The sequence below is a fragment of the Antrostomus carolinensis genome, unplaced genomic scaffold (assembly GCF_000700745.2).
Source record: "Antrostomus carolinensis isolate BGI_N321 unplaced genomic scaffold, ASM70074v2 scaffold46295, whole genome shotgun sequence".
NCBI classification, from domain to species: domain Eukaryota; kingdom Metazoa; phylum Chordata; class Aves; order Caprimulgiformes; family Caprimulgidae; genus Antrostomus; species Antrostomus carolinensis.
Window position 1 is genome coordinate 266 of NW_010317915.1, and position 15,746 is coordinate 16,011.

Genomic DNA, 15,746 nt, shown 5'->3' on the forward strand with positions numbered 1-15,746 from the left:
AGAAGTAACATGGATGTCTTCTTTTCAAAATATAAAATAACAGTTTCAGAGTTTTAGGACTTCCTCATTGTGGAACTTTGAACTTCATTTTAATTCTCTGAATTCCTTTAACCAAGTTTAGCAAAAGAAGGAAAAACTGGGATTTTTTTCCCCCCACAATTAATTCTTTTTGTCTTTAAGTTGGTGTTTTAGAAAGTGTCTTGTATTGCTCTTTTTTAACAGTATCAGTTTTATTTTATTTTGAAGCAGATATTTGCATACTTGTCTCACTGGTGTGTAAAAGATGGTTTCTATTCAAGAAGCCTATATAAAGTCTCATTGTAGGGAATATTAACCAGAAATGTAGAGTTCAGGTGTTTTATTCAGATGTGCTTTCATTTTGTCCATCTCTTTGCTCATTTTTTCCCCCCAAAGTGCTGTTCCTCTGTGATAATCCAAATGAGGAACACCTCTGTGGTCACTGCAGTGTTTGGTGTCTAATCTGCAGATCGCAGCTCCTTAAATGACTTAATAGATGATAACAGCTTTAAAAGAGGAGGAATGGATTCGGTTGATACTCTCTGGATTAAATTCTCTCTCATTTTAATTGTGATGTCTGATTCCACAGTACTAACAGAATGAAAAGAGGAGCACTGCTGCAGGCACAGTGTAAGTCAGTAATTGTGCACTCTGTTCATCTTATTTTCTTGATGCTTTTGCCTCCCTCCCATCTGCTTTGTTGACTTGATTTTGTAGTGTGTGGGGCTCAGACAGCCTGAACTTTTTAAAGCTCTTCATAGCACAGCCAGCTTCACCAAATTTTATGTTGATCTGGATGTTTCCTTCCTTCCTGTCTTATTAATGATTCATTTAAATCTTTGAATTTACATGCCAGCATTTCCAAACTCTCCTTTTTCTTTGCCAGTTTTGCTCTCTTGCTTTGTTTTCAAGTCTCTTCCTTCTTTGATTTGTCAGAAAACCAGGTTTTGGCAGTGGTGATGTGTGGGTTAAGTGTTTTCTTACTATGATCCTTACTCCTCTCTGACGGGGATGCTGGGGGAGGTAGGACCAAAACCAGGATAAGGCTGGCACCTTGCTCTCAGTTCTGTCTGCACGTAGCTTGGCTTGATTGGAGGTGTCTGTGTCCTGTTGCATGTTGGATTAATTAGCCCAGAACTCTTGGAGTTTGCACTGCCAAACCAGCTGGTGGCTTTTGTTTTTACTGTGTTGGTGTATTTTCTTTTCCTTTTTTCTTTCTATTTTGCATGAATCAGCCGCACAAAAAAATAAGGTTTCCACCAGCTACGTGGATTTTTTGCATTTACATCCCCTTCTTTCTGTGATACTGAGGAAAATCTTGAAACTTGCTGTGCTGGAAAAAATTTAGCCAGGTCTGTGCATGACTTTGTAATGGTTTGATTAAAGGTGTGACAGTGAACTGGTGCAGTTACTGCTTCAGGCAGCATTTATGTGTCCACACTGAGGTTACATTGATTTAACTCATTGAAGTTACCATCACACCTCGTGTGTGTCTCTCTAAGCAGTTTGTAAATACTTAAAATAGGTACTAAATCTTTTTTTTTTTTCTCATTTTCATGTGCTGTTTTTCCTTAAGTACAAAGTGGTGAGGGTGTTTGAGTGTTGTTAATTAGAATACTTGTCTTAAACCTTTTCCCAGGAGTAAGCATGGATTTATTATGGATTTATTTTTAAGGATATTGGTATCAATTGGCATTTTTCAGTGACTGCTTCAGAAGAGTAAGCAAGTTAAGCAAATATTCAGATGAGATCATTGCCATTGAAACATAATATATTTAGTTACCTTTTTTTAAGTGTTATGTCACAAATTAACACCCTCTCCAAATCTAGATAGTTACATGTTTTCTATCATATACATTGGAATATTCAGCACTGTGATAACCTCCTCATGATTTTTGCAGCCATAGGTGGCAAAAGTTACGATCTATTAAAATCATTTTTTATTGTGTAAAAACTAGTTTGTTATCTGAAGTCTTTTATTTAATATCTTGCTTGTTCACACTTTTTTTTTCCCTTCCTTGACGTGTTCACTCCAGGCTGTAGGTACTCTTACCTATGGGAAAGGCATTGTCCAGTGCTGAGGAGAAGGAAATGTCCTCACATTAGGAGATCTTGGGTTTTGTTCCCTTATCTGGCTTTGGGCAGATGATTTAACTTCACTGTATATGTGTGTTCCCATTGATGAAAGAAATATATTTCTTCAAATATCAGAAGTGACTACTCTGATTACTTGGGAAGTGCTTTTAAGTTATTAAATAAGAAATTGCTATTCACTGAAAAGTGTGTCCTGGAGAAAAGCTTCTAGAACAGCATCATCGTTCTTGATTTATGTCATAGCAAAGGGAGGAGAAATTGCATTTACTTGACTGAGTGACTTTATCTTCCTTTCCATAGCTTAAGCAGCAGAGCCTTTATCCCATTTACAGGAATGGGATGCAGTGCTTCTGTTTTGTGGATGAGAGAATAAGTTTCATGTTGATTTTCATTCTAGTTTGTAAAATGACTTGCCTTAAAGAACAGTCAAAGCAAGAAGATGTGGTATCTTAACACTCACTTTTTCTTTCTTTTTTTTTTTTTTTTTTTTGGAATGGCAGACCCCAACTAGAAACTGGAAGATAAAGAAGATTTGCTTTGGGTGAACGATGCTCAGAGATACTATGAAGTCCTGGAGTGACAGCCAGTCAGACCCCTACAGTAGTGACCAAGAAGAGGAAGAACAGATGATTTTTGGAGAAAATGAAGATGATTTGGAAGAGATGATGGATTTAAGTGACTTGCCTACCTCCCTCTTTGCTTGCAGTGTTCATGAAGCTGTGTTTGAGGTACAGGAAGAAAAGGTAAGGTGGAGAGGGGCATATTTGGGGGATAGTATTGTAAGTATAGGTGCAGCAATTGAACATTTTTGTCTAGATTTTCAGTGTATTACTGCGTATTTTAATTGCAGGGAAAAAAAAACCAACCCAAAGTGTTTACCTGGTACCTCTAAATTAGGTCTCTTGTAGATCAAAGAACTAGTAATTCAAAACAGATTGAATTTCATAACAATTCAGTTATTATTTTTTAAAGAACTTGAGGATATGATTCCATATTCAATAAAACATGGGGTTTTTCAATTTTTTATTTTTGTGAAGAAGCATCGTTTAGTAATAAAACATTTTTATCTCTGCCAAAGTAGTCTTATTCATTCATCCTGAAAATTTTTACATTTTCCTTCAGCACTCATTACTTTAATGTATCTAATATAAAAATTTGCATAGTATTTTGGAGATGCTTGTCATGAAAGTCACATGCAAGTGCCAGGATTTTTGTTGGCATCTGCACTTTGGAGTAACTGTCAGGAGGTGGCAGTCTGTGCGTGAAGAGTTTTCCAGGCTTGTTCACATCGGTTCCTCTTGGCATTCAGATTTAAATAGTGAGACAAAGTACTGAGTCCAGATTTGCAAGTCAGGGCAAATGAGGGGAGTATGGAACGTGCAGGTTTTGGAGGTGATTAAGGAAATGGATGGGATTTGGGAGAGGAAAGTGAAAGGAAAATGTGTTTTCATTGAGTGAAAATGTTCATTTTGTGTTTGGAGAATCTTTGTACTTCATCTCTAGGAAAGATTTGAAGCACTTTTCATGGTCTATGATAATCAAGTTACATTCCAGTTGTTTAAAAGCTTTAGAAGAGTAAGGATAAACTTCAGCAATCCAGAGGCAGCAGCAAGAGCACGGATAGAACTGCACGAAACTGACTTCAATGGAAAAAAGCTGAAGCTGTACTTTGCGCAGGTATGATGGGACACTAAGATGCTGTGCTTGTGTCGTCCCTCTTTCTTCTTAGTTCAATGTTTGCCAATGAGTTTCATTTGTGATAAATATCTAACGTTATCTTTACCCTCATTCTTCTCCACGGAGATGTATTCTTTTCACTCATTGAGAAAATTCATGCTTTAGGAGACAGTTTTGCTTTTCAGCGTGAGCTTGCAGAGTTGTAATTGGTGTGGAACAGTCACTGTGGAGTGACAAAACCACCTTCCCTCATACATAAACAGAAATGTGCTGAAAGAAAATAAGTAGGTACGAAGATCTCTTTGTAATAGATGCTTTATAGCCATATTTTTCTTGTTGGATTAGCAGTTTGCTACGTTGCAGCTACGTTGTCAACACTTACTGGCCAATTTCTTAATCATAGAATCATAGAATGGTTTGGGTTGGAAGGGACCTTAAAGATCATCTAGTTCCAACCCCCCTGCCATCAGCAGGGACACCTGCAGCATTTCTCCAAGGTATCATACCAAGAACTGACAACAGCTGTACTCCTTTTATTTTTAAAGCAAGGCATTGCTAATACAGAGAGAATGGGCACAAATTATTGGGGAATTAGACTAAATAAAAAAGAGAATTAATATTTGTTGTCTTATTCTGTATCTCCTGGCTTTTGTCTTCAGGTACAGGTATCCAGTGAAATAGGTGACAAGTCCTACCTCCTTCCTCCGCAACCTGTTAAACAGTTCCTGATATCACCACCTGCATCTCCACCAGTTGGATGGAAACAGAGTGAAGATGCAACTCCCCTGATAAACTATGACTTGCTTTGTGCTGTCTCCAAGTTGGGACCAGGTAGGAATATTTACCTGCTTTTGTTGTGTTACTTCAAAAATAGTTATCGAGGGGATTTATCTACGTGTCTTTCTTCCTGTGACAAGAAACTGAGTCTCTCTTATGGGATGTTTCTTATTTGAATAAAGTGATCCATCACTTTGTAAATTTAATTCATTAATTGATTGAAAGTATAGCACAGGAGTGGGTTGTGTGGTGGTAGCTCCATCACATCTGTGTATTGAATTTCATAGAATCATAGAATCATAGAATGGTTTGGGTTGGAAGGGACCTTAAAGATCATCTAGTTCCAACCCCCCTGCCATGAGCAGGGAATTTTGTCATAGTCTCAGTATTAAGTAACAAACAAGAGGAATTAAAAGTTCAATCTCTTGTAGATGGACAGCTCCAGTTATTAAGGCTGCTAATATGTATTTTTTGTGTTTAATCATCAAACTTCTTTATGAGCCTTCCTAGGAAACATGCTGTTGGTTTTCTATGACAAGCAGGGAATCTTAATGTTTTCTTTTGTAGCTTTTCATTTACAAATGTCATGTAAATGTATGGCATAAATGATGTCACTTAAAATTTTGCATGCTGCTTTTCTTCTGATGTTTTCAGTGTTTCACCATAGTTTTTTACATCCCTCCCTCCCTTCCTTTAAATATCTATTAAAAGGTTGATTGTATTCAAAGTACAGTGTAACAGATACAGGGACCATCTTACAACATTTAACAGGTCTGGTGAAGTGTGGAAGTTGAGCACATTAAAGATGAGATGGGAATAAATGAATATTTGATTGTGTTACTGCAGATATTAATGAGTTTTTGAGATAAAGTGCCTTCATGCTTTTCCTTGGGAATGTTTTTAGCATGATTTTTGTTTGCTGCTCTTCAGGGGAAAAGTACGAGCTTCATGCAGGAACAGAATCAACTCCTAGTGTAGTTGTCCATGTCTGTGAAAGTGAAACAGAAGAGGATGATGAAATAAAAAATCCCAAACAGAAGATCACACAGACGAGGCGTCCAGAGCCACCCACAACAATACTGAATGAATCTAAAGCATTTGATTGTACACTGGAGGTAGGGGGTACTATGCACTGTTAAATTGTGTGATGCTCAAGAGAGCATCAAAAACCAGACACTTAATGAGTACATGTGTTGAGGTCTGTACTGCTGCTATATGTTATGTATAGCGACAACAGATTTGACTTGTAGTTGTCTCTCATGTTCAAGACTTCGGATGCCAATGCTCTGAAAAGCACTTTAATTTTAGGGACTAGTCCCCCAAGTGTAGCAAATCTACCTGACTTGAAATAGTGAAAAATTAGGAAGTCTGGTTGTGTTTTGTTTTGGTTTTTTTAAGAAGTTCCCCTTTTCTCTGTACTGTACAGCGTGATGTACCAAGTGCTGAAACAGTATCTTACTGTCACAATGGGATTCAAGAAAGTTCGTTGTATAGCAATTAAAAGCTGATCTGTACTGATACAACAGCTTCCAGTTAAGATAGTGTTAAATGCAAGTGAAATGTATTCTTTATGCTAAAATTCCTTCCCAGCTCATAATCTTCTGAGGTGAAGATTAATCTTTGCTTTTCTCAGAAATGCCAAGTATGTGTTTTTAATTTTGACATGAGGCACAAATACACGCATGGAACTAAATTCAAGTAGTTTTGCTAACTACACAGGAGGAAGAACCACAGTCTGCTGAAAAGACAGACTCTGAGTCTGTTGCCAGCACTGCTGCTGCTACTATCTGTGGGGATGCACCGATAGGTACGATGGTTTGCACTGACACCTCGTTAGGAGTGAGTTACAATACATAGAGTGAAATACGGATTCAGCTATTGAATGTGTTGTCTCTGATCCTCTCTGAAAATCTGGTGATGTTTGTTCCTCTGCAGTCCTAGAGATGGCCTACATTTATAAATAGATTCAGTGAGACTGTTAAAACTAAATTATGTTAGGAGCTAAAACATCTAGGGTTAATTTTTAACTTGTGCTCCTAAACTTCTCCAGTCTGTTTTGTATTTTTTGTTTAAAGACAATCAGTTGCCTGGCTTAGCCAGTTTTTATGCAGTTTCAGCCCTTGTTTGCTGTTTCTCATTAAGACTTTTTCTGTGTGGCATCCTCTCTGTCTGATAAAGCATCTGTTGCTTTTGAGACCAGGATGCATCTTTTTAAAATACAGATCTTTAATTTTGTGATCTTGTGTTAAGTGTTTTAGTAGGTGGAAGATACGCCTCGGTATAATGACACGTGCTCCTGTGCTTTGATGCTATTTTATAACCAACCTTTTTTAGTCTAGACAGATTCTTCTTTTTTCTATGAAAGAAATTAAAATTATTTGTGAACAAACCAGGCTGCTGATATTCATATATATATATATATAAATCATTCAGAAATTGACCTTTTTCAGATTCATTTCAGTGTGTTTCAGTTCTACATGACATGCTTATTGAATTTTCGAAAGTGTTTTCACTTGATTGACAGCAGAGAGAAAAAGTAATGGTTGTAAATTTGCATGGACATGGTAGTTTTCAACTCCTTCTTGTGCCAGCTCGTGATCCCTTCCTGCCACCAGCTTCAAATTGCAAAATGGGATCCTGCAGGCAGGTCCTTGTTCCTGAGGCAGGAATAGTCTATATTAAAAAAGGTAGGAAAATGGGTTTTGTTCATCTTGCCTCCACAGACGTGGTATTTCTGTATCTCTTCAGGTATTAAAATCACTCAGAGTCCAACTTCTCTCTCTCACGCTTCCATGTTATTTAAAAAAACCCAAACAAACTAACAAAAAACTCGTGTTGTCCATCAGACTTGTGTATTTTTAAAATTCCAGAAGTCCGTTTTGGATTTTTTCTGTGGTGTTTTTATTTTGTTAATGGTTTAATTTCTACCCTATCGTAGAAGTTACTGTGAGTAGGAATCAATGGAAAACCTTCAGAACCAGTTTTATAAGGCAAATCAAGCAAGTAATGTTGTCAATGTATCTTGTGTAAAATGTATAACGATTTGCATTCCAACATCTTTCATTGTGTAAAGACACTTCAAATAAAAACAATGCAGTGCCATTCACAGGTGGTTTTTTTTAAGTCTATTCCATATTGGCCCAAGATTGATAGATTATTTTTTTTTTAATGGTATTATATGTTTGTGCAAATGATTGAACAGCTGCTATAGTTTATTGTTTTCCTTAAGGAAATTATTGGAAAAATAGTGCTGAAGAAGTTTAGGGAGGTGATTCTGCCCCTCTACTCCGCTCTTGTAAGGCCCCACCTGGAATACTGCATCCAGTTCTGGAGCTTCCAACACAAGAAAGACATGGACCAGTTAGAACGAGCCCAGAGAAGGCCACCAGGATGATCTGAGGGCTGGAGCACCTCTCCTATGGGGACAGGCTGAAAGAGTTGGGGCTGTTCAGCCTGGAGAAGAGAAGGCTCCGGGGAGATCTTACAGCGGCCTCCCAGTACCTGAAGGGGCTACAAGAAAGCTGGGGAGGGACTTTTCATAAGGACAGTTAATGACAGAACAAGGGGAAATGGGTTTAAGCTGAAAGAGGGGAGGTTTAGATGAGATATTAGGAAGAAGTTCTTCACTGTGAGGGTGGTCAGACACTGGAACAGGTTGCCCAAGGGAAGTTGTAGATGCCCCCTCCCTGGAAGTGTTGAAGGCCAGGTTGGATGAGGCTTTGAGCAACCTGGTCTAGTGGAAGGTGTCCCTGCTGATGGCAGGGGGGGTGGAACTGGATGAGCTTTAAGGTCCCTTCCAAACCAAACCATTCTATGAAGTTGAGGATTTCAACAGAAAAACCCTGGGAAGAGCTGGGCTGAAGAAGGGGGTGAGAAGGTTTTGATGGTGGGTTTGGGTGCCTGTCACAGCTGAGTTCCATTTGGACATTGACCTCACCTTCATTTCTAATGGGAGTTTTGACACCTGCGTAGAGAGAACGTCTGGTTTGTGTCGCAGTGTTGAGCTCTATCAAGTTTTTGTTGTAATAAAGATAAATAATTACTTGTTTCCAAAAATCTCCCAGGACCCATTTCCACAGCCAGGTAATCGTCAGACTTTGTCTAAAACGTGCATGCATTGATCATGAATTCTGGGATGCATTCATAGAATTGAATTATTTAAAAAATGCTACAAAAATCACATTTCTTTATTGCATGTGAAGCCGTGCCCCGTTTCTGTGACAGTGTTTAGGGGCCCCGTTGTGCAAATATAATGGGGAACTTTGTTTGTCTGGCACAGTGTTTGCCTCAGAGCTGGTGTGGGAGGCAGGAGCTGTTGGGAATTAGGTGGCTGGTTTCTTACGAGTACTGAGTGGGCAAGGAGAAGGCAAAGCAGAGGCTTTCCAGAAAGGAAATTTTAATTCAGCCATCAATCAGAATCAGAAATGTTTCTACTCCACTTTTGCTCTGTCTAGAACCTCCAGGGTGACAGAGCCTTCCTTGTAGAATGAATGAAATTCAGATTTCCTTTCATTACCCCACGTGATGATTCAGTAACGACCCTCAGAACCTGTTTCTCTTAATGACTGACCTGCTATGAGCAGAACTCCTATTTTCAGGAGTAGGCACAGGGGCACTGAGCCTGAGCTTTGTATAAATAAATATCCCAAATTCCTTTAAAGCATTCTTCTTGACAAACAGCTGACAAAACATATAAGTCTTTTCTTTGGGCAGTTTTCTTGTGTATTCTGGAGAAAAAGTTCCTGGGGGTGCTGCTTTTTTTGTTTGTTTGTTTTATAATATTTAAGAATGGGCCCTGGTTTTACAATCCTGTGATTGCTGCTTCTCCTTCTATTTCTGCCTTGTTCCTGAACTGCTTCCCCCCTGGAAGACCTCATGCATAAAATATCTCTTGCTTCATTTACTCCCTGAAAGGTTATATTTCCATTTTTGTCTGGTTTTGGATTTCTGATCTTTTTTTTTAGCCTAGAACAAAATACTGTTTTATGAATCTTGAACACTTACTGGGTTTTGTTTATTGCTCTGCTTAACATGTAAGACTTGCTAGGAGGGGTTCACGGCCCAGTGTGCTTCTAATGTGGAAAGAGCCCACAGCCAAGCCTCATTCCCTTGGAGAAAAATGCAGAAATATTTCCTTTACTAACCCAAACAGGAGGCACCCACCTGGCTGGATCTGTGAGTCTTTGTTCCTGCCTGGCCTTACACGGCACCTGCAATACATCATTTAGGGGACTTCTCCATTCTGCAGGCGTGAAGGTCACCCTGAGGTGCCAAGAGCCGCTGACGGAGCTGGACGGTGCCGCTGGAGTTGGTGGGAGGGAACTGTGGTCCTTGACACCTCCGAGGAATGTGTGTTCAAGCAGCTTTTTACCTTTGTTCCCAGCAAGATAAAGTATTTTTTCTGCAGTGGCAATTGATGGAGCTGAAATCGGAGTGAGTGTGACTACAGGGTTGTCTCCTCACATCAGTCACACAGCTTGAGGAAGGATGCACGATGGTTAAATGTCTCTGAACCCTTCACCTGAAGATCGGGGCTGGAGGTGTTGTGTTGGGATCGTGGCACCCACCTTCACGCAGAGACAGGTGGCATCTTGTGCTTTGGTTCTTTGTGTGTTTAAAGTTGTATTTGTGCCAAGTCAGACAAGTGGTATCTTAAATGTTAATTAATGTGTTGAAATCCTCTTCTGACCAAGGTCTCTTGCATTTTGCCACGTTGCCACGTCCAGGCTCGCCAAGGGGAATGTTGGATTTCCTTGGTGAAGTGAATATACTCCAACTAGAGAATGAGCAGAAACCCAGATGTCAGCAGTCCCAGGGTGAGGCAGTGGGAGAGATACAGCGATCTGTTGTTTTGCTGTGTTACCTAAAATATTAAAAATATCAAATTCTGTGGCCTTTCTGGCTTTATAGCGAATGTCCATGGTTCTGTTTGAATAAGGTGGCACGGTAAGCAGGGGTGAGGGAGGGCAGCCAGGCTCAGATGAGCTCTTCTGCTGGGGCAGGTCACTTCATCTCTGCACTTCAGTTCCACCCCATGCAGGTGTGGATTGTCATTTTTTTTGTTACTGTGGGTTCATGTACAAGACCAAGGTCCTGATTTCGTAACACCGTTCTAGACTCATTAATAATGAATTTCTGGCAGGTCGTGACATCTGCTGTAATATGTCTGTTCTGTCCTTTTTTTTTCCCTTACTGAGACAGTTCCAGTATATTCGCTCTGCTCTCCACCCTTCTCATTGTGGGAAAACTGCAAATTTAATCAGTGGTGCTGTGAACTGACTTTGTAATCCAGGAAGAGTGCAAAACCTACTCGGAAGTGTCAGCTGGATGTATAAATTCAGTGAGACTTAACACATTAGTAGGTCATGTCAGTACCTGTAGTTTCTAACAGAGCATTGCAGAGGGTTCTTTGGCATTCATGGACTAAGTGATGATCGTTCTGGAGCATCCTGGTGTCTCGTTTGGTCGTCCACTCACTCTGCTAAGGGGATAAGATCGGGATTGGCAGCTGTAAACTGAATAACTCATTGAAAGCAGAGCTTTATATGTGCCCATGTGTAAACCTAACGTATGGCTGTAGCTCATAGTATAAGGGCTATAAATTCAGGACCTGCTGAGGGACTTCTTCCCAAGCAAGCGCTTGGGAAAGTCACACCCTCCTTCTCTTTTACCACAGAGGCTTTTAGAGAATAAATTTGCTTTTACTAAACTTTTACTTGGCTTCATTGTAGATGTTCACACCCCTTCTCAAGCATTGTAGCAGAGATGGCACTCAATAAATTAAGGTGGCTTTTTTTTCTACTTGAAAGATGCCTGGAAACAATTACTCTGGGCTTTTTCTACTTCGTTTTGCTGTGCACCATTTCATTCCAGTGGGACCCTCTATATTTATTGTCAAATGTCAGTGATGTTTTATACAGAAACCCTGAGGGTGTTTCACTTGAAAGGAGAAGATGTCACTGTCTTGCCTCAGATAGCTGGTCTTCCAGTAATTATCTGTAGACATCCAGGCTCTGGAAATTTGTTAGGAAGAAATTATTGCACACGCAACCTCTTCCAGCTTCACTGTTTCACCAGGCTGTTGAAGATGGTCTCACCTTCTTCTTGGTGGCAGCAACAAAAGCCATGAAGACCTCTTCAAGGAATGCAGAAGCAGCCACCAGGATGCCCTGGAAACAGTTGACTCTGGAGACAAGGGGGGATAAATGTGTGTGGGTGTTTTCACAATTTCAGTCCCTCTCCAAAACTCACTTTGAATCAAGTCTCAGCTTTACTGAGGCAACCGACAGCTCCCTGAGGAGCAAGATTAGGTAAGAGCCCATGGTTCTGGGGAAGTCCAGCCTCCAAGGCCTGGCAGCTTCCTAAGGGTGTGCTGTGCCGTACGTATTTGTATAAGCTCATAAATGCTTTGAAAGGTTTATTATAAAGATAAGCAAGAAAGTGTTTGCACTGAGTCTTACCTTGCCGGGTGGGCTCTGTGCACGGCTGGGGATCTGCCAAGCAGCGTGTACTCCATTGCTTTAGGATTCTTCAGGATCTACTTGTACCTTCCACCAGATCTGGACTTGGAATCATAGAATTGTTTGGTTGGAAAAGACCTTTGAGATCATTGAGTCCAACCGTACCTGTTCACTACTCAACCAGATCTCTGAGCCCCCCATCTACCCGTCTTATAAACACCTCCAGGGATGGGGTCTCAACCACCTCCCTGGGCAGCCCCTTCCAGTGCCTGAGAACCCTTCCAGTGAAGAAATTTTTCCTGACATCCAGTCTGAACCTCCCTTGCTGCAACTTGAGCCCATTTCCTCTTGTTCTATCACTTTTTACCTGGGAGAAAAGACACACACCTGCCTCTCTGCACCCTCCTTTCAGGGACTTGGACAGAGCCAGGTCGTCTCCCCTCAGCCTCCTTTTCTCCAGGCTCAACAGCCCCAGTTCCCTCAGCTGCTCCTCATAGGTTTGTTCTTCAGCCCCTCAATTTAAATTGAGTTCAGACTATTATTGTTGTTAATTTACATGCAATTAATTGTACCTCCTCCAAGCTGAAGGAAGCCCAGGGAAGGTGCGCGGCTGCGCTACCGCTCCCGTTCCCAGGAGCAATCCTCATGTTCGGGCTTGTTTCTGCAGGATGAGGCAGGAATTGTAAAGCACCGTCAAGCGGCTGCGGCTCTGCCCGAGCCCCGCTCCCTCCCTCCCCGCGGGGGAGCCCCGCAGCCCCGGGGAGGCGGCGCCGGGGGAACCACCCGCAGCAGCGGGGCTGAGTCGGGCTCCGCGCAGTGACCGGGACCGGCCCCGCACCGGGCAGGCAGCAGCGGGGCGGGGCCCCCGGGCTGGCGGGGGAGGGAGCAGGACGGCACCGGCGGGGAGGAGCGGGAGTACCGGGACCACTGTCCTCCTCCTCTCCCTCATCCTCCTCCTCATCCTCCTCCTCTGCGGGAACACGGCCCGAGGATGAGCCCCTGAGACCCGCAGCATCCTCCCGTGAGTAGCCCCGGCAGCTGGGTGGGGAGAGCTTGCAGAGGGCTGGGTACATATAGAGATATTTTTTTGAATATAATATATTATAATACACGGTATTCAATGTATATATAGAATATATATTGTATTGTGTATATACAATTGTGTATATGTACACACGCATATATATATGTGTGTGTGTGTGTATATATATCTCCACAATTGTATATATACAATACATCTATATGTAACTTTTCTGCTCTCAAGTTACTTCCCGCTGCTGCTGAAATGGGTGTAAAGTGTTGGTTCAGTGGGTTACTACAGGTTTATGTGCGAATAATTGTATATACCACAGTTAAATGACTCTGTGTGCAGGAAAACTCTTTATCGGTTGCTCTAAACCAGAAAGAAGCACAGAGTGGATGTTCTCTGATTTTCTGTTCAACTGGAGCGTTAGTGGTTGTTTCATTAATTGGAAACCTTTAAGGTATAGGGACTGGGACTGATCTGGCAAGTTGTTTCCTCCCCAGAGAGGAGTTTGCTCGGCTGTTTGAACGATTCTTCTCTCGCTGGCACCGTCCTTTCATCGCTGTGGACGTGCCGAATCTCTTGTCCTCACTTACTCAACCCCAGCACCATAAATAAGGTTTTGTTGGTGGTTTGCCTTTGTTATTTGGTTTTTGTGGGGTTTTTTGTTTGGGTTTTTTCTTTTTTGTTGGGTTTTTTTTTTACAAATCTGCCGAGCAGTGTGCTAGAAAGGGCTGGCAGACTCATGTTCAACATGAAAAGAACTAGAAAGCTTGGAGCATTGTGTTACAGCTCGCTGAGCGTCTCCAGCGTGGAACAAAACTATACTGCTTTCATTCTTTGGGAGCAGGCTGAAGTTGCTGACAGGTTGGAACTACAATTTCTGGTTTTTCATGGTAATTATTGTCCTTAATGCCCCAGGAAGTCCTTGCTCTGGGAAGCACAGTGGTTTACAGGCAGTTTTCCCTAATGGGATGCATTGTGTGGGATGGAGTGTTTGGGCAGGAGGGTTTGTTTCGTGATTAGAAAGCAGAAGACAAAGGCAGCGCGGTCATCGGTGACTTTGTGGTCAGGGAAGAATTCTTGTCTTGCTGCAGGGACAGGTAACCGGGCTGTGGCTGCCGGGTTCAGGGCTCGCCAAGAGCTGTGAAGGGTTCTGATGGAGGGCAGGGTGCAAGTGTACAGTGTCGCGCTGCGTTTGTCTGCACAGTGCTCTTGGAAGAGGGGGATGTTCCTCATCGATTCAACAAGTTTGCACGTGCAGTGCTTGAAGAAATGGTTCATCCTGCTTGCAAAGTGAAAGGAGTTGTGTTCCTACATTGCAGACAGAATTCTCTGCCTTTTTCTTAGGAAGAAATTCTTTGCTGTGAGGGTGGTCAGACACTGGCCCAGGTTGCCTAGAGAAGCTGTGGCTGCTCCTCCCTGGAAGTGTTGAAGGCCAGGCTGGATGAGGCTTTGAGCAACCTGGTCTAGTGGAAGGTGTCCCTGCTGATGGCAGGGGGGGTGGAACTGGATGAGCTTTAAGGTCCCTTCAACTCAAACCAGGCTGGGATTCTGTGATTAATACAGACAAAACTGAAGAGTATGAAACTTGTGGAGGTTCTTACAACCATACTGAGATTGGCATTTTTCTGGTAGATGAACAGCTTGAATTGCAGAAGATCTGGTCGAGTAGCTGGGGAGCACATTGTACCACACGTGTGAGCTGCAGGTAGAGGACAACAGTCCTGAAACTCCAATCCATGACTGGCAGTAGGTTTGGCTCCCTTGTCGGCAGTAATTCTTGAAGGTTTCCATTCCAGCCCTGCTCCTATCTGTCTTCTGCTGCTGAAAAAATGGCTTTTATTCGTTACACTAAATTCTTCTCACTTTTGGCAATAAACAGTGGATCAATCAGGATTTAGTGTGCAAAGGAGCTGGAGAAGCATGTGAGTGATACACCAAATGCCTACAGTGGGCTCAGATCAGCAGCTACGGTGCTCACGGGGTAAATCCATCAACGCTGAAGACACTGTGGGGTGCTGGCACCTGCCCAAAGCAGGCCCTGCTCCTCAGGGTGTTATCTCAGGCGCTGGGTTCTCGTGCCCTTGTGCCAGGCTGGGGCCAGAGGGGCTGTGCTGGGAGAGGGTTTGGTGGGGGCCAGTGAGTGAGCCTTGACCTGGCCTGTTGTTGGGTGTGTGGGAGAGGAAGAAAAGGTGGTGGGGCTGACTGTGCTGCTTGTCTGGCGAGTCACAGGAATCAGGAGATCCACCCAAAGTCTAGAGTGTTTGTTAAGCCTCTTGCAGGGCGAGATGATATGAGGCATGAATGGAGATCACAGAGGAGGAAAGCAAGAAAAAAAAGCTGCTGGGATGTCTGAGTCATCCAGTTCCCACTGACAGACGTAGCTTCATGTTTTCACAACCGCCACCACGGAGTGATGAAGTTATAACCTAATTTCAAAGTCCCTGGAGTCACGGTGCTTCCTCACCATCAGCTGCTCAGGGCCAGCTACCGGTTGGGGATCCCCCTGCCCAGCTCCAAAGCTGATGGTGCCGTTGCTTCAAGTGCCAGGCTAGGAGAGCAGGCAGAGGACAGGGGCTCTGCCTTTATCACATCCCCCCATTTGGACGGAGAAAGCCCCCCTGGACCAAACACACCTGGATTCATCCCACCTAACACCCAGCTTAACCACTCAGCTCGGTGCTGGCCAAGAA

General features: G+C 42.6%; 1 protein-coding gene across 3 annotated transcripts; it reads left to right on the forward strand.

The window, feature by feature from the left end:
- Positions 1 to 2,660: 2,660 nt before the first annotated feature.
- RCAN3 (RCAN family member 3) lies at positions 2,661 to 5,874 on the forward strand. Of its 3 annotated transcripts, none has more exons than XM_010168736.1 (4): positions 2,661 to 2,855; positions 3,616 to 3,789; positions 4,449 to 4,620; positions 5,497 to 5,874. In XM_010168736.1, the coding sequence occupies exons 1-4, from the start codon at positions 2,661 to 2,663 to the stop codon at positions 5,703 to 5,705; spliced, it is 750 nt and encodes a 249-aa protein (XP_010167038.1). In that variant the 3' UTR covers positions 5,706 to 5,874. The 3 variants fall into 3 exon arrangements, with proteins under 3 accessions (XP_010167038.1, XP_028940975.1, XP_028940976.1); XM_029085142.1 differs by having other exon boundaries at positions 4,455 to 4,620; positions 5,497 to 5,705; XM_029085143.1 differs by lacking the exon at positions 4,449 to 4,620 and having other exon boundaries at positions 5,497 to 5,544.
- The last annotated feature ends 9,872 nt before the right edge of the window (positions 5,875 to 15,746 follow it).

Bases quoted from the DNA above. Each gene is read 5' to 3' on its own strand.
- RCAN3 (XM_010168736.1), top strand. From the start codon at position 2,661: ATGCTCAGAGATACTATGAAGTCCTGGAGTGACAGCCAGTCAGACCCC. The intron at 3,790-4,448 runs GTATGATGGGAC...TTTTGTCTTCAG, and splicing joins TGAAGCTGTACTTTGCGCAG to GTACAGGTATCCAGTGAAAT. The intron at 4,621-5,496 runs GTAGGAATATTT...GCTGCTCTTCAG, and splicing joins TGTCTCCAAGTTGGGACCAG to GGGAAAAGTACGAGCTTCAT.